Raw genomic sequence first — 21,201 nt, 5'->3', positions numbered from 1 at the left:
CCCAATAGATCCTTTGCAACAGCCTTGGCGTATCAGTTTCCATAATTTCTCAGGACAGTGGAGATCGTTTTTCAGTTGACTGACTCAGCCGGTCCTAAGGCTCAGTCTATTTGGTACTCACTGTGCTGTTCCAAATCAGTTACTACCCTTGTTAGCCACTTGCTGTGGGGGCCTCACTCCTCTTTCTTGTCATTGCCTCCAAACTTATATCTAACATGTCTCTTGATGAATATTCTATAGAGTTGTTCTGACACCACCTGTTGGACCTGTGTCTATATTAATAATCGATAACAGTTATTCTGATTAAGATAAAGCAAATAGAGACTACACATTCCAATTTTTTTCTTGTGTTAAAAGGATGGAGTTACTATACAAAGATGCATTGTAAAGCCATATCTTTGCAGTGTCTTCCTTAGGTCAAGCTCCTCCAGAATCAATAGAATCTATATCTATGTACCTGTCTCTAACTATATATCTCTATATCTGTCTACACCTATATCTATATCTATCTATGTGGAAAGGGTTCTTTTTAATTATTTTGTTCATGCAGTTTATGGGATCCAGCAAGTCTGATATATGTGGAACAGGACACCAGGAGAGCAACTTGGGGAAGAGTTGATACTGCAGTCTTGAGGAAGAACAATTTCTGTGCAACCCTCAGGCTTTGCTTTTGCATCTTCTCCTGATGGGGCTCCCTGTATTGCAGATGGTGACTTGCATGGCTTAAACTCTGCAATTCAACACTCAGTCACTTCTAAAAAGATACCGTCACTGCAGCATCTAGACTAGTGTTTGACTGGCCCATTGGGTGCTCAACACTAACCAGGTTGGCACACACAGTTCATCATCTCATGGGGAAGTATGTTGAGTTTAGCTTCATTTAAAGTTCAATGATGCTTCCTTGGTAGGCTGAATACTGACTACTCATGATCTCTTAAAACAACAACAACAACAACAACAACAAAAAAAAAAACAACTTTTTTCAATTTTCCCAAAATTTTGATTCCATTTATTTAATTGGTTATTTTTCAGTTTTGTTCTCTTAAACACACCAGAGACTCCTGCAACCTACTCTCTTGAATTTGTATTTCAGTTTTGTTCCTATTAAAAACAAAAGGCCTTTAAAGAGTTGATGGGTTGGAAGCGCTCACCAGTTTGCATCTGCTTTGCGTTGTAAGAAATAAACCATGGAGACATGTTGGAAGAAGCATCATTTGATCACCAATGCACAGCCCTATTGTCTGTCCTTCCATTTTGTAAAAGGGGGAAAAAAAGGAAACACTCGATTTGCAGAAACATTCACTTCCAGACTCTAGAGGGTTCATCTTTAATGTGAAGGGAAAGTGTCTGGCACTAACCAAAGGTTATCTCATATCAGTTAATTCCATTTTTTTTTTTTTTTTTTGGTTTTTCGAGACAGGGTTTCTCTGTGTAGCTTTGCGCCTCTCCTGGAACTCACTTGGTAGCCCAGGCTGGCCTCGAACTCACAGAGATCCGCCTGGCTCTGCCTCCCGAGTGCTGGGATTAAAGGCGTGCGCCACCACCACCCGGCTTAATTCCATTTTTTACTTTTATTGCTCTCCCTGTCCCCCACCCCCAAGGCATGTTGTTCAACCATGTTTCTAGAAGGGGTTGGGTAAAGAAAAATATTCATTTTACTTTATGGAAAAAGTGCATTTTTTGCTCAAATTTGTGAATCCAATGTCTTTTTTTGTCAAGACAATCATTCAAATCAGTGTTGTGCCAAAGGGTCTGATTTCATTTTCACTATAAACACACACACACACATGCACACGCAGGTGCACATACATGCACACATGCACACACATGCACATACATGCACACACACATATGATTTATATTTTGAGAAATATTATGGATCACTGATAAAGTATAGAATACCTAAGTTTCCTCAAGCAGCATGATGAAGTATAGTTAATTTTTCTCTATTTGAGGTCTTAGAAATTAAAAGAAAGCTAGAATGTTTTCTATTAATATAAAAGCTAGTAATATAGATAATTAATAATATAGCTAAAATATGTTATTTTCCAAGTGAGAAACAGGAGCTAGCACCATGGTATTGTTTCAGACAGCACACATGTAACTCTTGATGTTGGGATCCAACATTAGAGAACACAAGAAAAAGATTCAAATATAGAATTCAGAAATGACTCCCATTCAACTGTTTAGAAGCCAGGATTTTCTTCTGTACTTAATGAAAGCGAAAAGTGTAGACTGCTAAAATCTAATTGACTTCAGCAGCCTGCATTTAAATGGATGTTTTAATAAGACATGCAAATATTTTATAAGGGGAAATCAAATGAAAATTGGCTGTACATGGAATATTTTAAAATTTGGCATGAAATACTTGATTGAATAACATCCTTCTAATCTCAAATAATTCCTAATTCTTTTTGCTCTGAGTTTTTCTACAGTGGTACTTGAAAGATGTGGTCTAAGAAAATTTTGAATTTTAAAAATTGATGTACATCTTTGACTGGTCAGGGATGGATGCTTCAGCCAATAATGTAATGTATTCTTAGAATTTGATGCTATTATTGGCATTTTCTCAGAATCCCTCTATATCAATGAATTTCCTGGTCAAAATCGATTCACAGGATAGGACAGATAAGGTCATTAAGGAAAAAATCACCATCACTTTTAGGATCCACATGCTATGGTACATCTGATTTTGGGACATGTAGACAGAGGTCTACAAACCTCCCTGAGAAGGCTTTCTCACAACAGACACTTTTATATGCAAGGGGAAAGCAATAAGCTCTCTGTGTTCTATGAAGCCTGATTAATCATTAACAGGGGATTCCCTGAAGAAAACAACATTCTTTTGCAGCCTGGAGGATTTTATGCCTCAAGGTGTGCAGGGAACATTAAACTAAGATTGGAGATGCAGAAAGACCGTATCTGGGTTTCATAAAGTGGAAGACTTTTGAGTAAAGGGGGGTGGGCTACAGAAAAGAAGCACCTAATGCTAGTAAGTGCCTTGTGTTTATAAGGAGGAGCTAGAAAGTGATTTCTCTAAACATATCAGAGGATACTCTGCTCTCTGCATGCTCCGCCTACTACTCAAGGAATGTGTGACCCAAGCTTTCCAACTGGAAGCTCCCTGTCAAGGAGCAGACCACTCTTCCTGTCTTCACAGCTTTTAACAGTTTGCCTCTGTAATATTCTCTACTTGCCTGATTTTTGTGATATGTTTTTTAATAGTTATTTACTCATTAAAAAAATTATGTGTATTTGTGTGGGGGTATGTGCATGTGACTACAGGGGACCACAAAGACCACCTGGAGTTCCAGGCAGTTGTGAGCCACCTGCAAAGTTGCTGAGATCTGAATTTGGGTCCTCTGTGAGAGCAGTTTATGCTCTTAACCACTGAGTCATGACTCCATCCCCATGGCTGCTACATTTTTCACTTTAGTTTATTTTAGTTGAATCATTGAAATAGATATGTACCCATTCATTGAGTATTGGTCTTTAGAAGCCCTATTTGAAAGCATTCTTCTTTAAGCTTACCACCAGTAGCTTAAAATGAATATTAGCAACCATTGCTTTCATATAAAAATACTGTTTCTTGGGACAGACTAGACACAGTATATAAGTGTGCAAATACTGGAATTGCATGACATTTCTTTGATTGCACAATGCATGCTGCTGGAGGAGCAGAATGATGTTCTGAGTTGCTTTTACACAGTGAACATCTTTTCCCTGATCCCGTGGAGAGCCACAGCTGTTGTGTGAAATCTATATTTCTTTTACAAAGGAGAGTAAGACGAACTTTTTCAAAACTATAGCTCAGGTTTTCGTACATAGAGTTTTGAAGCTGTTGGTCCAGTAGCACTCAAAACCTCATCCAATGCAGTCTGCATGGCATCCGAATCAGCTTTCACTTACTGATACGGTAGGGCAGATGTGAAGCTGTACCTGTTACAAACACCACGGTCAGAATGTTTGTTGGTTTACCCACAGCTCGTTTCTCGAATTGAAGAAGGCGGTCTGGAAACAGAAGGCCTCCTACGAATACCGGGAGCTGCCATGAGAATCAAGGTAACCGAAACCCTTTAGTTCTGTTAATGTACAATTTCATTGTTTAATTATGCTTGTGCATTTTAAAGGCCAACTTAGCCTCCTGCCCCTTATTCTTGTTAGCAAAGCAGATAAAATAAAACAATAAAGCCTCTTAACATCCAGTTTATAGTTTCTCTACAAACCCCTTCTGTCTTTTTTTTTTTTTTTCAAATCCCCATATCAATTATAATCCTATGATAATGAGAACATCATGACTCAGAAAGGTAGTAGGGAGCTGGGTGAAAGATTTAGGCAGGATTTTTGGTTTTAAAGGGAGCAGGAGCATAGCACTCCAGGTGGGGAGCAGATTGGGGCCCTTGACAAGAGCCACAGTGTTGACAGAAGGAACAGCTAGTGTACTTTCAACAGCCAGTTAAGTGGATTCAACTGTGCCAACTGGTCCACCCAGCCTGTTGTCATAGGGCAGGTCATGCTGCAGCTAGCCCCTTGTAAAGGATTTAAAGATGGTGAGCCAAAGTTTGATCTCCCTGTCCTACTGAATTTTCTGCGCTCCTCTTTCTTGCCTCTTCCCCTCCTTTAGACTCTTCTCTCTCTCTCTCTCTCTCTCTCTCTCTCTCTCTCTCTCTCTCTCTCTCTCTCTCTCTCTCTCCATCTTTTCTCCTTTCCTGCTCCTTTTTCTCTCCTTGCTCCACTCCCAATTTCTGAGGTAGCATCCATGTCTTTTACCCATTAAAAAAAACAGTGCAAAAAAAAAAAAAAATGAGGGTTTTGTTGGGGGAAAATGTGATCAATTCACTCTTTGAGCAGAAGAACAACAGAGGGTGTAGCTCAGTTGTGGAACACTTTCCTAGCACACAGCAGGGTACAGGGTTCCATCCCCAGCACCATAGCAAAAGAAATCAAACAAAGAAGTATAAGCCAAAACCATCCTTTGGGAAAGTGATTCCAGTAATAGAAACTGAAAAGGATTTTTGACAGAATAGGGCTTATGTTACATTAAAAATGAATCCAGAAAAATAGTACTTATGAAACTAACTTGATTGAGTAGTAGTTAGGAGTAGTAGGAATAGTAGGAGTTGTTGGGTTGGCCCATCTCACCGAGTGTTTGAAATGAATGACCTCAGTATCTTGATTCTACATGGACTCCAAATGTTAACCCAGGCTAGCAGCAGGATGGTAGTGTAGTGAAGGTAATATATATATATATATATATATATATATATATATATATATAAATATATATATATATTTATATATATATTTATATATATATTTATATATATATATTGACATCTTATCTATAGGATTTGGTTTTTGCATTTCCCAGAGGTAACAAATCAGAGGTAACCTTTTGCTTGCCCAGGGATGGATTTATGTGTTTTGTTATGTAATATACCTCTAAACAGCTCAAAAACATCATGTTGAATTTTAAATGGTCTGTTTTAATATAATGACAAATTGTAGGGTCTAGGTGACATGCCCAGGGAAAAGTGATTTTAATCAATCTTTTAATTAAACCTTTGCTAATTAAAGTGTGTGAAGATGTTTAAACTTTTTTCTTAACCTTGGGCGTAATTTCTCCACGTAAAGGCCAGTCAAGGTTGGGGATGGCATTTTTCTGAGAAACAGAGAAATGTTGGCTTTTACTACTTGACACTTTACAGATTACAATTCTTCTAAGGTAGAAAACATATCATACTCTCAGTAGGGAAACAAATGTGCTTCCTGCTAATTTCTTTCTCCCCTTGTGCCATTCAGAATCTTTGCCAAGAACTAGAAGCGAAGTTTTATGAAGGGACTTTTAACTGGGAAAGTGTCAAACAGCATGATGCAGCCAGCCTGCTGAAGCTCTTTCTCAGAGAGCTGCCCCAGCCACTGCTGAGTGTGGAGTATCTCAAAGCCTTCCAGGCTGTCCAGAGTAAGTGGTTTCCATCTGCAATTAGCCTGGGAGTGGGTGCCACTCACACTTATTGGCCCAGTGACCATTGGCATCCTAGGGCACATGAGCAGATGTCTTTGGCTAGATGTGTTGTTTCACAGATGGCAAGGGTTGCTCAAATGCCACACACCACTTTCCTTCCATAAATAAGCATACCAGAATGTTCTCTTCAGGTGCAGATTAGGTGCATGGCCTTTAAGGACATAATACATCTAGAGTTAAAGCCTGGAAACTTCAAGTTTCTCCCTTAATTATGTGAGTCACATAGATCTCTGATGCAGTTTTCTTGCCAAGTGTTGAAAGTGGCATACACTGGAGAAGCTGTGAATTACCAGTTTTAAGAGCACAAGGCGATATCATGGTATCTATGACCATTTCCTAAAAACTTAAATCCTGGAATTGTGTAGGGAAATGAATCCCTAGTGCTTTGCTGCCTCATTGATAGAGGGCCACAGGATTCTGATTTGTTGCCATTTTGTGGTTCTGGAAAACTCCAAATTAAGCTAAGTAATTACTCTTGATTCCTTTCCAGGGAACACAGAGATCTTTACAAAGTTTATATACTGCTACGATTATTCCATTTACTCCTAGGGGCCATCAGGAAAGGAAACAGTACTGTAATGATGCTCAAGTAATCATATCTTCATTTTCCAAACTGGAACACTTATGAATGAATGAGTGCATTATTAATAATGACAGAGAGGTATCATCCCTTTTGCACGGTTGTGTACTATTCTTTAGGTGTGCAATTTTGGGGTGAATGCCTAAGTTATCGTGTGTCATAACATTTTTTTCTTTTAAAATCCATAAAGATAAGAACCACTACTTAAAATATCTCCTCTAAACAACAAAAAAGCATCTTATGTTTAAAATATTTGTAATGATTCAGTTGCATTATTTTGAATACATTTCCTGGATATGGATCAAATTTGTTCCAAGCTGGTAAAGCAGTGCTCTAAATCTCTGGGAATATTAGATGCTAATGATAATAATAATAATAATAATGAATATCTCTTGGAAGCTTCACTTGCTGATTGGTTCCTCATCCATGCCATAAGCATTTATTGGACACCTGTTATATTCCAGGCTCCATCTTTTTCTATGCCTGTCAGGGCTCTCCCCTTATATTTTGTTCCCTTGACATTAAAAGAGACGAACTTCAGTGTTAAGGAAGCACCCTACCCTTGGTGGCATATCCTGGACAGTCCAGTCTTCTCCGTGTCTCCATTGGAGGAGAATAACCGTGTGGAAGTTAGAATGATTTTCAAATCACTGTTGTGTGTCTGCAGACATACTGCCACTTGTTGTGTGATCCCAGCTGGAAGTTCGCATCCTAGGACCAAGGGTGCTCTGAGCAGCTGCTTCTCCTGATCTCCAACCCCCTCTGTGAGGCTGGCTGCCCAGTCACCATGTCTTACATTTCACTGTAATGGTTACACCAAATTACTTTTTTTTTCTTTAAAAATGAGAAAAGAGAGTGTTCCCGAAAATTTTCAGATTTCTCTCATTTATCTACAGATCTTCCAACCAAAAAGCAACAGTTGCAGGCTTTGAACCTCCTTGTCATCCTTCTACCTGATGCAAACAGAGACACACTGAAGGTCAGCTGGTTAATTTACACTAAATATCCCTGAGAACGATGCAGAGTAATTTTTCATTATTTGTGGAAAAACAGTATGATGCTTGTTTTGGAAACAACCACGTACATCTAAAATGGGAAAGAGTGCTTTTAAAGACAGATAGTGAGAAGCAGCCTTTTACCTTTCCTTAGTTTACTAGGTTGCTAATTTTATTAATATCACCAAGGGTTTTAAAGAGGGTTTATTTATTTTATTTATGTATCTGCATGCCTGCTTCTATGTATGTGCACCATGTTTGTGCAAGTACCCATGGTAGCCAGAAGAGGGCACCAGACCCCTTGGAGCTTGAGTTTTTTGAGTCTTTTGAGTCTCCCCATGTGGATGTTGGGCATTGAATGATGGTCTTCTGCAACAATAACAAATGCTGTTAACCACTAAGTCACCTCTCTAGCCCCTAGGTTGTTTTGTAGCATCTGTGTCTCTTTGAAAGAGAGTGTTCTTGTGTATGCACGTGTGTGTGCATACATATTTGTACAGTTGTATGTGTGTATCTAAATGTGTGTAGTGTCCAAAGGTAAACATGTGGTGTCTTCCTTGTTTGCATTCTGCCTCATATATTGAGGCAGGGTCTCTCTTTAAAAACAAATACTTATTTAGCTTTAATTTTGTGTATGTGTGTACCTATGTGCTGGTTTGTGCTTAAGACTGCCTACAGTGCTTACAGAGGCCAGTAGAGAGCACTCGATCTCCTGGAGTTAGAGTGATAGATGGTCCCAAGCCATCTGACATTTGTGTTGCCAACAGGTCCTCTGTAGCAGTGGCAAGAGCCCTAAACAGCTCTAGGCTTGAGACGAGTGGTATCTTAACAGAACCTAGAGCTTTCTGATTCAGCTAATCTAGCAAGTTCCCAGGATCTCCAGTCTCCACCTCCCTCCCATGTGTGGGATTACCGGTGGGTTACAATACCCACCTAACATTTCAGTGAGCTCTGAGGATGCAAATTCTACTTCTCAAGCTTGTGTGGTAGTGGTTTGCCCTCGGAGCTATCTCCCTGGTACAGTTTTGGTTTTGAGATGTAACTGGACAAGCAGCCCTAGCTGGGCTTGAATTTAAGGTGTATTCCCCACCCCACCACTGTGCACCCCCACTGCTAGTTCTAAGCTTTGCTTTTCCAATTTTCACAATACTGGTTCTTCTGGAAGAGCAGATGATTAAAGTTCATTGATTAATAGAAAACATGGACTTCTTCTGTGTTTCCTTCTTCCCGTTTTTTTTTTTGGGGGGGGGGCAGGATTTTTCTATGTAGTTTTGGTGCCTGTCCTAGATCTCTCTTTGTAGACCAGGCTGGCCTCAAACTCATAGAGATCTGCCTGGCTCTGCCTCCCGAGTGCTGGGATTAAAGGCATGTGCCACCACCGCCCAGCTCTTCCCATTTTTCTTACGTTTTCCCAATGTTGTTTAGTGAGCATGTACAATAAAGCAAACAACAGACATTTAAAATGCAAGTGCTAGCAATCATCAGGTATGACGCATTATTTCCGGAAGACATGACAGGTGTTTATAGTTAGAAGTGGTAGAGTTTGAAATAAGTCGCAATGGCCAGCTGAAATATTCGTTAACATTAAGTTACTTCTCTAAGGGCTGCAAGTTCTGATTTGTATAATTATACTGAAGCAATTTGGTAAAGCACTCACTCATCTGGTTTAATGCGCTTAGTAGTAGAATCATTAGAGGTTCTTAGGATTGGTGTGGATTGTTTTCACACTGGTTAATTTTCCTTAGCTGCAAATATTTAAGCTAGTGTTGCTAGGCATTGTGGTTTGAATGAGAAGTCTTCCATAGGCTCATTTGTTTTGAATACTTGGTCGCTAGTTGGTGGAACAGTTGGGGAAGGATTAGATGGTGTGGCCTTATTGGAGGGGGTGTGTCAATAAGGGCAGATTTGGAGGGTTCTTTGCCTTCTGCTTATGGATCAAGATATAAGCTCTCAGCTACTGCCTCAATGCCATGCTTGCTGCCTGCTCCCCGATGCCATGCTCCCTGCCATGATGGTCATGGACTCACCCTCTGAACTGTAAGCCCCAAATTAACTCTTCTATAAATTGCTTTGGTCATGGTTTCTTACCATGGGCATAGAAAAGTAACTAAGATAGTAGGGCATACCTATATTCCCAGCACACAGGAGGTTAAGACTGAAGGTGGCAAGTTTGAGGCCAGCCTTGGCACATATGCAGAGTAAGGCCCTGACCTTGAAGATAAATGAAAGTTTATCATGTGGTGAGAAGAGGTTAATTATAAACCTTTGAAAACAAGACAGTAAAAAAATTCAATATATGATTCAGAAGCAATGTTAATCTGTTTCTGTTACTTCTCTCTCTCTCTCTCTCTCTCTCTCTCTCTCTCTCTCTCTCTCTCTCTCTGCATGCACATGCCTATATAGTACTTTCAAGGTCCAGAGTGTCAGATTCCCATGGAGCTGGAGTTACAGGCAGTTGTGAGCTGTCCAACATGGGTACTGGGAACTGAACTCTGGTTTTCAAGAACAGTAACTGCTCTTCACCACTGAGCTACCTGACCAGCTCTCACCCCCCCTTTAAAGGGGTTTATTTTTATTTATGTGTGGGACAGCGTAATATGAGTGCCTGTAGAGGCCAGGAGAGGGCTTGAGTTACAGGTGATTGTGAGCCACCCCCATATGGGTACTGGGAATCAAACTCTGGCCCTCTGCAAGAACAAATCTCTTTCAGGGCTGAGCCATTTCTCTGGCTCTCTCTTTTACAATTAATATTATTTAATTTTAAAACTGTGTTATATATATTGTCACAGTCCTTGAAGACTAGGAGAGTTGTGTTTCCATTTTACATAGGGACACATTTTTACAGAGGCATTGAAAACAGATACCAATGACTCTCATAGCTAACAAGTAACTACTGTCCTGGCCTCAGTGTTTACAAGCACTCAGTCTTCTCACACCAGGCTCTTTGTGTGGTTCATAGCTGCTTAAAATGGTCCATTCCTCAGTGTAGCTTTGTCAAGGGCTGAGCCAGCATCTTACAAACTTACCCTCTCTTTCCTCCCCTCCATCTCTTCCCCTCCCTTTTCCTCTCCCTCCTTTTTCTCTCTGGCATTCCTCTGGCAATATTGTGAACACTCTTATTGCATATGCTCACCACAATTAAAATAATTATCTAATCTCTGTAATTTATGCTCATAAAGAAAGAGATACACTGGTCCCCGAGAAACCATTCTGGTCTCTGTGGAACAAAATTAAATATTTTTTCCTAAACTTCAATTAATCTTTTGTCCTCATTTGTGAACATGTTGCTTCAATGCAGCACAATGCTTGGATTACAATTTAGCTTTCCAAGCACTGTACCAGATATTAGATACATAAATTTTGCTGTTAGATATTAAGCCTTTAGTTTGCTACAGATGTCTGAGGTCTGTATTGCAACTAAACCTGATATAAGATCAACCTGTTAGCACTAGAGACTTTTTTTTTGCATTTTTGTTTTTGTTTCTGCCCTGAAATCTTATTAAAAAGGCCAGTTTTATTTGGCTTTGTTCCTTCCATTTGGGTCTAGCCTATTTATTTTGACTTCTTCAGGTAGGGATCTTAGGCTGACTATGAAAATATGATAAAGCCACAGAGACCTGGGATTAACTTCCATCCACAGCATCTGCTGGTTGTGTGCCCTCCCGTAAGGCTCTGTAAGACATCACTTCCTCATCTGCAAACTCGGGTAGATATAATGTCAGCCTCTCGTGAGGATTAAAAGGATGCTCTCTAAAATGTCCACTATGCTGCCTCATTCATGGAGAACATTGAACACACATGTAGTTAGTGTTATTCTTGAGAAAATCAACTGGAAAAAAAAAAGGTAAAAGAACCATAGGCCTTGTCAGAGAAGGGTAACTCAGCTGCTGGTGGCTTTGGGGGCCCGACAGCTCAGAGTGTGTGGTAGAACTGGGATTGGGAACGTTGGTGCCGAGTAAGACCTAGTCTTCAAAATTCCAGTTCATTCATTCCCTCAGTTTTTAAAAACCTCTCTTTTCTTTGGTATTTCTTGGTAGCTCTTTTTTTTTTTTTTCCCTTTTTCATAAGAAAGCTCATTTTGTTAAGGTTTTGGGCCAGCAGGCTATGGAGTCCCCTAGTGAGAATGAAACTAAGGTAGAATGTAATTTCTCAAAGATTTCTTCCCCCTTTTCATTTTAGATCCTTCCCTTTCCTTTACCTCCTTCTCTCCCTCCTTCTCTCCCTCCTTCTCTCCTTCCCTCCCTCCCTCCCTCCCTTCCTCTCTCCCTTCCTCCCTCCTTTTTTCCTTCCTTGAGGTAAAAGGATTAGCACTTTTTGAAATACATAAATATTTATATATTATTTTAAACTACTTTTCAGTGCTCTGTGGTTCTTGTACGTTTAGAGGCCTGGATTGCTACATATTTCTCTGCCATGGCAGATGCACTCTCTGCCTTACTGCCCAGTGCTATGGTCTTGGAAAAGCAAAGCACCATTATGGGCTTTACCAGTCTCTCTGAGGAGCTTTGCTGACAAGGCCTGTTGGTTATAGATAGGTGGTTATGCATAACTCACATGTGCATGTGTGCACGCATGCTTATGGTGTGTGTGTGTGTGTGTGTGTGTGTGTGTGTGTGTGTGTGTGTGTAGGCCAGAGGCCAACCTTGGGTGTCATTCCAAGGAACCAACTATCTTGTTCTTTGAGAGAGGGGTCTCTCACTAACACTGGGATGACTGGATTTAGGCTGGGCAGGTTGGGGAATAAGCCCATTTCTGCCTCTTCAGATACATACTATCTAACCCAACTTTTTACATGGGTTCTAGGACTCAAACTTGGGTCTTCAGGCTTGCCTAGCAGGCACTTTACCATCTAAGCTCACCTCAGCCCTGACAACTTTTTTTTTTTTTTTTGACATTTGTTGATTTGTGTGTTTATGGACATAGGTGCGTGTGTGTCAAGGCACGCACATGAAGTTCAGAGAACAAATTCTAGAGTTGGTTGTCTCCCTCCACCATGTAGGTTCTGATGACTGACCTCATGTTGACAGTCCTGAAGGCCCGTCTTCTTTCCTGCTGAGATGGATCAAAGAAAAACTCTCTTTCCTTACTGTTTTTATTTTAAATAATACTTTTACTAATTCTTTGATAATTAACAATTTCATTAATTTTTTGAGAGTTTCCTACAGTGTATTTTGATCCCCCAAGCTCCTCCCAGATCCACTCTCATTTCCCTCCCTACCCAACTTCATGTTCTTTTTTTGTTTTTCTTTTAAGACCATTGAATCCTGTTTGTGTAGACCAGGTACTTCTCTCAGATGCTGTCAAGTGTGAGTAGCTCTTTTGTTAGACATGTGACACTCCACTCCTTCTCCCTCCACGCTGGGGTTGAGACTGGCTTATGCTTGTGTAGGTCTTATTAATTCTGTGGCAACCACAGTGACTTCAGAAGTGCAATTGCACTACTGTGTCTGGTAAACATTGTTTCTTTATATTCATCTGTCACCTCTGGCTCTTACAATCCTCCATTCCCTCACGATACTCCAGCCTTGAGGGAAGACATGTGATAGAGATGTATAATTTAGGGCTGACTATTCTGTAGTCTCTTCTTCTCTGCACCTTGGCCAGTTGTGGGTCTCTGTATCAATTGCCATCTCAAGAATAAGCCCTGCTGATGAGGATTAAGAGTGACACTGATCTATAGGTATAGCAGTGTAGGTGGTTTAATACTATTTCCACTTAGCACAATAATAGTAGTAAGTTCTTCCCTAGGGTCTATGATCTGTGTAGGCATAGGTTCTTGGCCCAGATTATCGTGGCAAGTATAATTTCCTTCTTGTGGAGTAGGGTTTAAATCCAATTAGAGAGTGGTTGGTTATTCCCATGACATTTGTACCACTACTGCACCAGTGGGCATGTTTTGTTGGGTTAGTCATTATTGTAGTCCACAGAGTTCCTGACTGGATGAGATTGATGCTTATCTTTGTCTTCTGGTAGCATACATAGCCCCTTCCAGCACCATGAAAACTAGCAAGCAGGGATGAAGCTTTGAGATCATGACTATCTTGATTTCTCTGTGTTCTGTGAGCCAAGTATGTGGTGTCTTCAGCCACAGGGTCATACTGTTAAATTCTGAAGGATGATCAAAAACAATGGAAATAGCTGTTGACCAACAACTCCAAAAGAGGTAGCCCATCTCTGGCACTGGGCTTTTCATTTGTTAGCCTGTGGTGTTAAGTAGGGGTATTGTCCCCTTCAAGGTAACTCCATTTAAACTCTTTTTACATTATGAATCTATTTAGGAAGATTACGTAATAGGTGGTTTCCATAAGACTTTTTCGAAAGGCATTTAGAGTTAAATAACATCATTTTAAAAATGACTTAAAAATCCTATATGCTACAGTGCCTTCATCTCTTATCTCCATGTATGACAGAAATCTCAGTCATTTTTTTTGTTCTAGGCCTTGCTTGAATTTCTGCAACGAGTCATTGATAATAAAGAGAAGAATAAAATGACTGTTGTGAATGTAGCAATGGTCATGGCCCCGAATCTCTTCATGTGCCATACACTGGGTCTGAAGTCCAGTGAACAGCGAGAATTTGAAATGGCCGCTGGGACGGCAAATGTCATGCACTTACTGATTAAGAACCAGAAACTTCTATGGACAGTAAGTATATGTTTTTAACTGATTTTTTTTTTTAGGTCAATGAACAAAGTCTTGAGTTTCATAGTGACATCTTCATATATATTTGTCATTATACTTTTTTTTTAATACATGCCTTCCCTTAATTTCTTCTGGCAGGTTCTCTTTTCTCCCTCCAGTTGGGGCTCTCTTTTAATCTTTTTATTGTATGTATTCCATAATCCTCCTTTCTCCTATACTGTAAGATCTCTTCCTTCTCTCATTATTCCTTTTCTAATACACACGGACATGTACACACACGCTTATACATAGACTAAATTTTAGATCTAGGTTCTGCATATAAGAAAAACATGTGGTATTTGTTTTAAAACTGCAATAATGGCCATGTAATTTCCCAGCATAATTGTTCATAGTAATCATGAAAATAACTTTTATAAAGTTGATATTTAAAAGCAATGTGCTTTTTTTTTCTCAATGACTTAAAAATACACTCCATGTTGGCTGGCAACCTTATCAAATTACCATGACCATGTGTGAGTGAGGAGGTATTAAAAGGCATTTCATTCAGAGAGGTAAGGAGGGCCTTGTGAATGTCTATTTTAAAATCATAAAATTAGGTCAAGAAAGCATGCCCTGTGACAGGTACTTCTTAGGTAGTTCCATCAGTGCCATTTCCCCTTTGCTGGGTGTGCAGGCTGTCGCGTTTTAAAGAGCTCATGCTGTCCTTGCTTCATAATTCCCTTATTTTCCAAAGAACTGTTATTTAAAGGGACATACACATTCTGCACTCCTCTGCACTTGCCGAGGTCTTGAATGTGGTTTCCTGTTTTACTTTCACGGTAATCTTAAGTTTTGACAGATAATCAACATGGATGTTGATGAGAGGTTTAGTTGATTATAGTCTCATTTTTCAATGGAATTTATATTTTTTTCCCCCGAGAGAGTCCTTTTTACAAGCATTTAGAAAAATGAACTAAAGAAATTCCAAGCCAAATTATAATATTAACTATTTTAAACCTTAATGTGAGCCTCTCCTAATCCCAATATTTTTTTAAAAAATACAAAAATGATGCTTCCTAGACTCTCAAGGCTTTTTTATATTCTATCCAAAGGCAAGTGATATAGGGTATTTCAAATATATGTAAAGTAATGCTCAGTTATCATGTCTGCCTCTCTTAAGAGCCACATTATTCTATAGTTTAATATTTTAATTGCCTAAAAGATTTTGTTCTTAACATAATTTCTAAGGATCAGTTTTTCCTTGTCTTTAGAAGCATAGTATATCTTTAGGAGTGCTGCTAGCCAGTTGTTGTTGCCTTTTGTTGATGGGTGAGCTTTTTTCTTATCTGACAGCAGAGGCTATCTGGATTATTGGAAGGGACCTGTAGGTTAGCTTACCGGAGCTGGAGAGATCTGGTTGCCAAGGGGACAACAACTGTGGAGGTGATGGCCTCCACAAGGGTCTCCTCAGGGAATCTTCTGTGTTGACATCCATGGCATGGAAGTGGCTAGTATGTCCTTGACTTCACAAAGTCCCTTTGGCACCCTTGCGCTGTGGGTGGTAAATTACACCAAGTGGATGCCCTGCTCCTGGTCTCAGTAAGGGCATGGTTCATTTCTTTTTTGCAGAGTTAATGGATGGCACATTTAAATGGCTTAGTCTTGAGAAACAGAACCTTGATTCCTCTTGAAATTAAAAACGAAAAAGAAGTATTTAGTTTAAAATGGTGCCATATCTATTATGTCTTTTTCTTCCTCAAACTGAATTTCTTTTCTCCGTAGATTCCAAAGTTTATCGTAAACCAAGTGAGAAAGCAAAATACTGAAAACCAAAAAAAGGAAAAGAGAGCCATGAAGAAATTGCTGAAGAAAATGGCTTATGACCGGGAAAAACATGAAAAGCAAGATAAACCTACAAATGACGTAAGACAATTTTGAAGGTCTATTGTTACTGTGATTTAAAAAATCCCACTAGATGACTTCCTCCCAATTATTGGGCTTTGGTAATACTCATTAGTGAAAGATACCAGTTCCTTTTCTTCTGATGATCAATATTGAAAGTTGGTCAGGTGTTGGGACTCAGCATGTGGTTTAGTAATGGTGAACAAGGAAATATGTCAAGAGAAGACTGTTGCCTGTGCTTGCTCGCTCGCACGCAAGCATGTGCATGCACACACACCATCCTTTTGCATACTCTACATGCCCACTGATTTCATGATATATAGGGAGTGAAATTCCTCTGTACTCCACTAACCTCCTTCATAAGGATTCACCCAGATACTTGACTGGGCTGGGGATATTTTTGGACTAAAGATCGACCTTAGACCCCCGTAAGTATTTAAGGTTTGTAATTTAGTCAGAAGAATTTTATCTTATGTTGTAGAGAAGAAAATTAAGATAAAAAATCCATTATTTGCAAACTGCAGTAAGCATATATTAAGAACCATGTTTACAATAATGAAATATGCATGAAAATATATTTATGAATTGAGTTAACAAAGCTCTGGCGGCAGATCTCGGAACGATGGGAAGGCCTTCTATTGTTCTACTGAAGGGAAAACACCCCTCACCCCAACTGAAGTTGCTCAGTTACATGCTGACATCTTGTGGAATACCATGAAAATGCAATTGTCAGCCTTTGTCCAATTTTTCTGCTTTGGCTTGCTTAGCAGGGGTACCAAAATAATATTAACATTTTTTTCTCTTAAACTTATTTTAGCTCCCTTAAAAATAATCCTTTCTTAGAGATGTAAAAAGTATCTTTAAAATCAATTTTCAGTATCTTTAAAAGATATAAAATATAAAAAAGGGAAATTATCAAAGTTGTTTATATTTTTTTAAGAACTTAATTTTGGTCATAGGGCTAGAAAGGATTTGTGACATACCATTTTTCTTTCACTTAGAATGCTCTGTTACCTCAACCACAACTGTAAAAGAGGGGGGACTGGGCTTGTAATCCCGGCTGTTCAGATTAAGTGAGTGCATATTACCTCTTTCTTTTCTAATAATCCAGGTATTTAACAAAATGCTGCTGGTCCAAGATATTAAACCTCAATCCTCCATTAGGTAATCAAAGAGGCCCAGAGCTGGGTGGTTTGTCTTCTCACCCTGTACAGAAGTAGGTAGCTCAGATGAACTTGGATGTATGATGGAAGCCTGCCCGAGATACTGTAGACTAGGAAGCAGGAAGTGGGCATTTAGAGGCTTCAGTGGGGACTCCAACTTAGTTGTGAAAACAAGTACTATGTGCTAGAGGTAAGAAGTGTAGCCTGCAGAGGACATTCTCTAGGGTCACAACCCCATAGTTGGGGTCCAGTTTAGCTTGTCCTTGAGGTTGAAAGTTTTTAATTTAATCCCAGAAATTGATTTATTTTCCAAGTTGGTATCATTTTCTTTTTCTTTTCTTTTCTTTTCTTTTTTCTTTTTTTTTGGTTTTTTGAGACAGGGTTTCTCTGTGTAGCTTTGTGCCTCTTTTGGAACTCACTTGGTAGCCCAGGCTGGCCTCGAACTCACAGAGATCCGCCTGGCTCTGCCTCCCGAGTGCTGGGATTAAAGGCGTGCGCCACCACCGCCCGGTGGTATCATTTTATTAAGTGTCATAGGCACAGGAAAAAGTTACAAAGATCAAACAAATGTACAAAATGAAATTCAATTGTGTATATACGCTTTCTTAGGAAAGCATCCATCCATTGCTAGAAGGGAAAGACTAAAAGATGGAAAACAGAAGCTTTGGCCTAGATTTTGAGACAAATAGGAGGTAGGGACATCCTGTCCCTTGGGCCACAGGGGCTATTTAGCACTTGCCTGGCTCTGCCACTGATCCCTTTGAATGCAGTGTGAGCCACCTCACCCCACACTTCCCTGTACTTTGTCGAATTACTTGCTTGATTCTTCCTCCAAATAATCTGACTGTGCAGCCTGGCACCTAAATGGTAGGGCTGGGACACTGTCAGAAGTGTGCTCTTATCACTTACAGGATTCTTAGGTATTTAGTATTTGAAAGACATTATTGGACAAAATAAACAGACATCCCTACTCCTCATGGAAGTTAACGTTATTGAAGTAAAATAAATATAATAAGTAGATTACATAGTGTTTTGCTATGTGGTATGTGCAATGCTTTAAATATATGTGTGTGTATTTATATAGGAAGGAGGGAGGGAGGGAGGGAAAGAGGGAGAGGGGGAGAGAGAGAGAGAGAGAGATGAGACGAGACTATAAATAGGTGATCATCCAGGAGGCCCAACTGTGGTGCACCATGGCCCGAATCTCACAACTAGCAGAAGATAACCTTGAACTTTTGATCATCCTGCTCCATCCCTTAGAGCTAGATTGCAGATAAACACTACCATGCCCAGCTTACATACAGTACTTGGGCAGTGGTTGTCCATGCTAAACACATTTCCTACTATGCAGCTAGAGCTAGATCACCAGCAGTCCTCTCTTTAGTGTTAATATAAAATGTTGCGAATATAGGAATCAAAATGTTTATCTCATTGAATTTACCATCTTACCTGGAGCAATTTTCTTGATGAATACATGTATCATATTTTCATCTTACCTCTAAATTCTCTTCTACCCACGGTACCTGGGACAACCATTTACGCTGATTATCATTTAGCAAAAAATAACCGTTTCAGTTTTCTTCAGATACAAAAGTAAACAGGAATAGGGAACTAAGAATGGAGTCTCACTGTGAAGCCCCAGCTGTACTGACAATTCCCTATGCAAACTAGGTTGGCTTGGAACACACAGACATCCGCCTGCCTCTACCTCCCTAGAAATGGGATTAAAGACATGTGCCACCACACCTGGCTTAAAAATATCTTTTAAAAAATTATAAAAAAGAATAAAACAATAATTTGGAGAGGAGCCTCTTGCCACATTAACCTAGCTAGCTTGGGTGTTATTCATTGTAACAGGTATGAAGGAAGATGTAAGATTGCACTCTGTGTCTGTCTCAGGAAGCTCATACAGGGCAGAGGGCATAGTCTACCAAGCCTTAAGGCAAGAGGTTGGTTGGGGTATTTGAACACTAGCAAGGTGTGAATGTGCTGGAGGAAAGCCAGCTTGACAGCAGGGTTGATGAAATGAGGTCAGAAGGGCAGTGGGAGGAAATCGCATAGAGCCTTGGAATTTGAATTTAACCCAACAAAATGAGGTCATTGTACGAAATCTGTAGGATGTTTTAGGATGAGTGGTATTTAAAAGTAGTAGAAGGTCCTTATAACCAAGGCTCAGACCAAAGTATCAGTGGAGGAGTCGTTGATATATTTTAAAGTTATTTTTTTTAGTAACTTTTAAAAATAAAGACATATTTTAAAGTTAGAGTCATTTGGCTCTCTTACTGGCAAATGATGTAAGTTGTAAAGGAATGAAAGAAAAGGTAAAAGAATGACTGATCCAAAATTTAAGATATGAAAAGTTGGAATGATAGGGAAGATCATAATTTCAATTTGGGACCCTTTTAGTATGGGATGTCTGGTAGACATGTAAAGGTAAGGGCAGATGTTTAATTCAATTTGAAGGGCAAATCAGGATGTATTGACCAGCCAGAGAGGCAGTCAGCGAGTTTTGTTAGAAGCCACTGAGTGACATGGTGCTTGACGAGACTACGTATATTAGAAGGCACTATTTAAAGAACATTTGTTGACAAGTGGCAACCACCTGAAAATTATGCTCCTTATTGGACTTTCTTTCTTTTAATTTTTAAAATTGTGTGTGTGTGTGTGTGTGTGTGTGTGTGTGTGTGTGTGTGTGTGTAAGTGCCTGTGTAGGCCAGAAGAGGGGGTTGGATCTCCTGGAACTGGAGTTGCAAGTGATCATAACCACTCCCATGTGGGTGCTGGGAACGGAACTCTGGTCCTCTAGAAGAGCAGAACATGCTCTTTACCATTCACCAGCTCTTTGTTGCACATTCGTTCACATTTTCTCTAGTGACATTTGAAAATAGTCTAATCATAAAGAGGTGTCTAGTTAGAAGATATATCATGGTATATTTATATCATAAAGTATAAAATGTGCATGATATGAAAGTTTTATATCATGAAGTAATAAAAAAAAAGGAAAATAATAAGTGACAAACCAGTGATTAGTAGAAAACAAGACTTGTGAGGAATGAGAATTAGGATTTTTTTCCTAATGCTGGGAACTGAGCCCAGAGCTTTAACACTCTACCCCTGAGCTAAATTCCCCAACCTCTGAATTTTGTAAATGTCTGCCTGAGTCAAGGCACATTGCTAAAGATTTTACAAGCAGTATCTCATTTAAAAACCCTGTTTGCCTAGTTAGAGTATATTGTCTTATTTTTCTCAGATAACAAAAAGGACAGAACAGTGGACAGAACAGCAATTTTAAGCTTCTCAAAAAGAAAAAAAAATGGAGTTGGAATTGAAGACCAACTATGACTTTAAAATCCCTCAATTCTTATTGTTTTTCTCAATATTCACACAGATTATAACCTCTAAGAAGAATATATACCAAAACTCATTCTTTATTATGTTGGCTCTGAGTCTCTGTTGCTGATGGAATAAAATGACTTCCAGATAGTTTTTAAAATGGTTGAAGGCAAGGTCCAATTGGAAAAGGAAAGAAAAAAAGAGCCAGCAGGAGTCACAAAATGTGTATATTGGTTAAATGTTAGGAATATAGAAAAATGAATATAGAATGACATTGAATTTTGTTTGTGAAACTTGCCTATGCAGGGGTGGGGTGGACTTAGAGCATCACTCAGGGCTTCAGATGCATCTTTGGAATTAGCCTAGAAGTTATACTTGAGGCAACGGAATGCTTGTATAACTCAAGAAAGACTTGACGGTAAGAAAATAGAAAGACAAATCCAAGGCATGCCAGTATTTTCACAGTGACCCACTGAGATGGTAAAAGAGTTGATAGAATTAAGAGAAACACATGCACAAATATATATTGTCTTATAATCTCATGGAAGAAGGGCAAAATTAGTTAGTGCTGAGTTAGAAACAC

At 39.4% G+C, this 21,201-nt stretch overlaps 1 protein-coding gene across 1 annotated transcript in view; it reads left to right on the top strand.

Annotated features, from left to right (window-relative positions):
* Arhgap18 (Rho GTPase activating protein 18) overlaps positions 1-21,201 on the top strand; it is a 147,335-nt gene that overhangs the window by 107,306 nt on the left and 18,828 nt on the right. Inside the window, exons 8-12 of the mRNA XM_059272618.1 lie at positions 3,985-4,062; positions 5,803-5,962; positions 7,502-7,584; positions 14,038-14,244; positions 16,003-16,143. Coding sequence (XP_059128601.1) covers positions 3,985-4,062; positions 5,803-5,962; positions 7,502-7,584; positions 14,038-14,244; positions 16,003-16,143 — 669 coding nt within the window. The remainder of the gene's footprint in view (positions 1-3,984; positions 4,063-5,802; positions 5,963-7,501; positions 7,585-14,037; positions 14,245-16,002; positions 16,144-21,201) is intronic.

This window comes from Peromyscus eremicus, chromosome 8b (assembly GCF_949786415.1).
Source record: "Peromyscus eremicus chromosome 8b, PerEre_H2_v1, whole genome shotgun sequence".
NCBI classification, from domain to species: Eukaryota; Metazoa; Chordata; class Mammalia; order Rodentia; family Cricetidae; genus Peromyscus; species Peromyscus eremicus.
The sequence above is the reverse complement of the archived record's forward strand: the minus strand, read 5'-3'. Positions and strand labels throughout refer to the sequence as shown.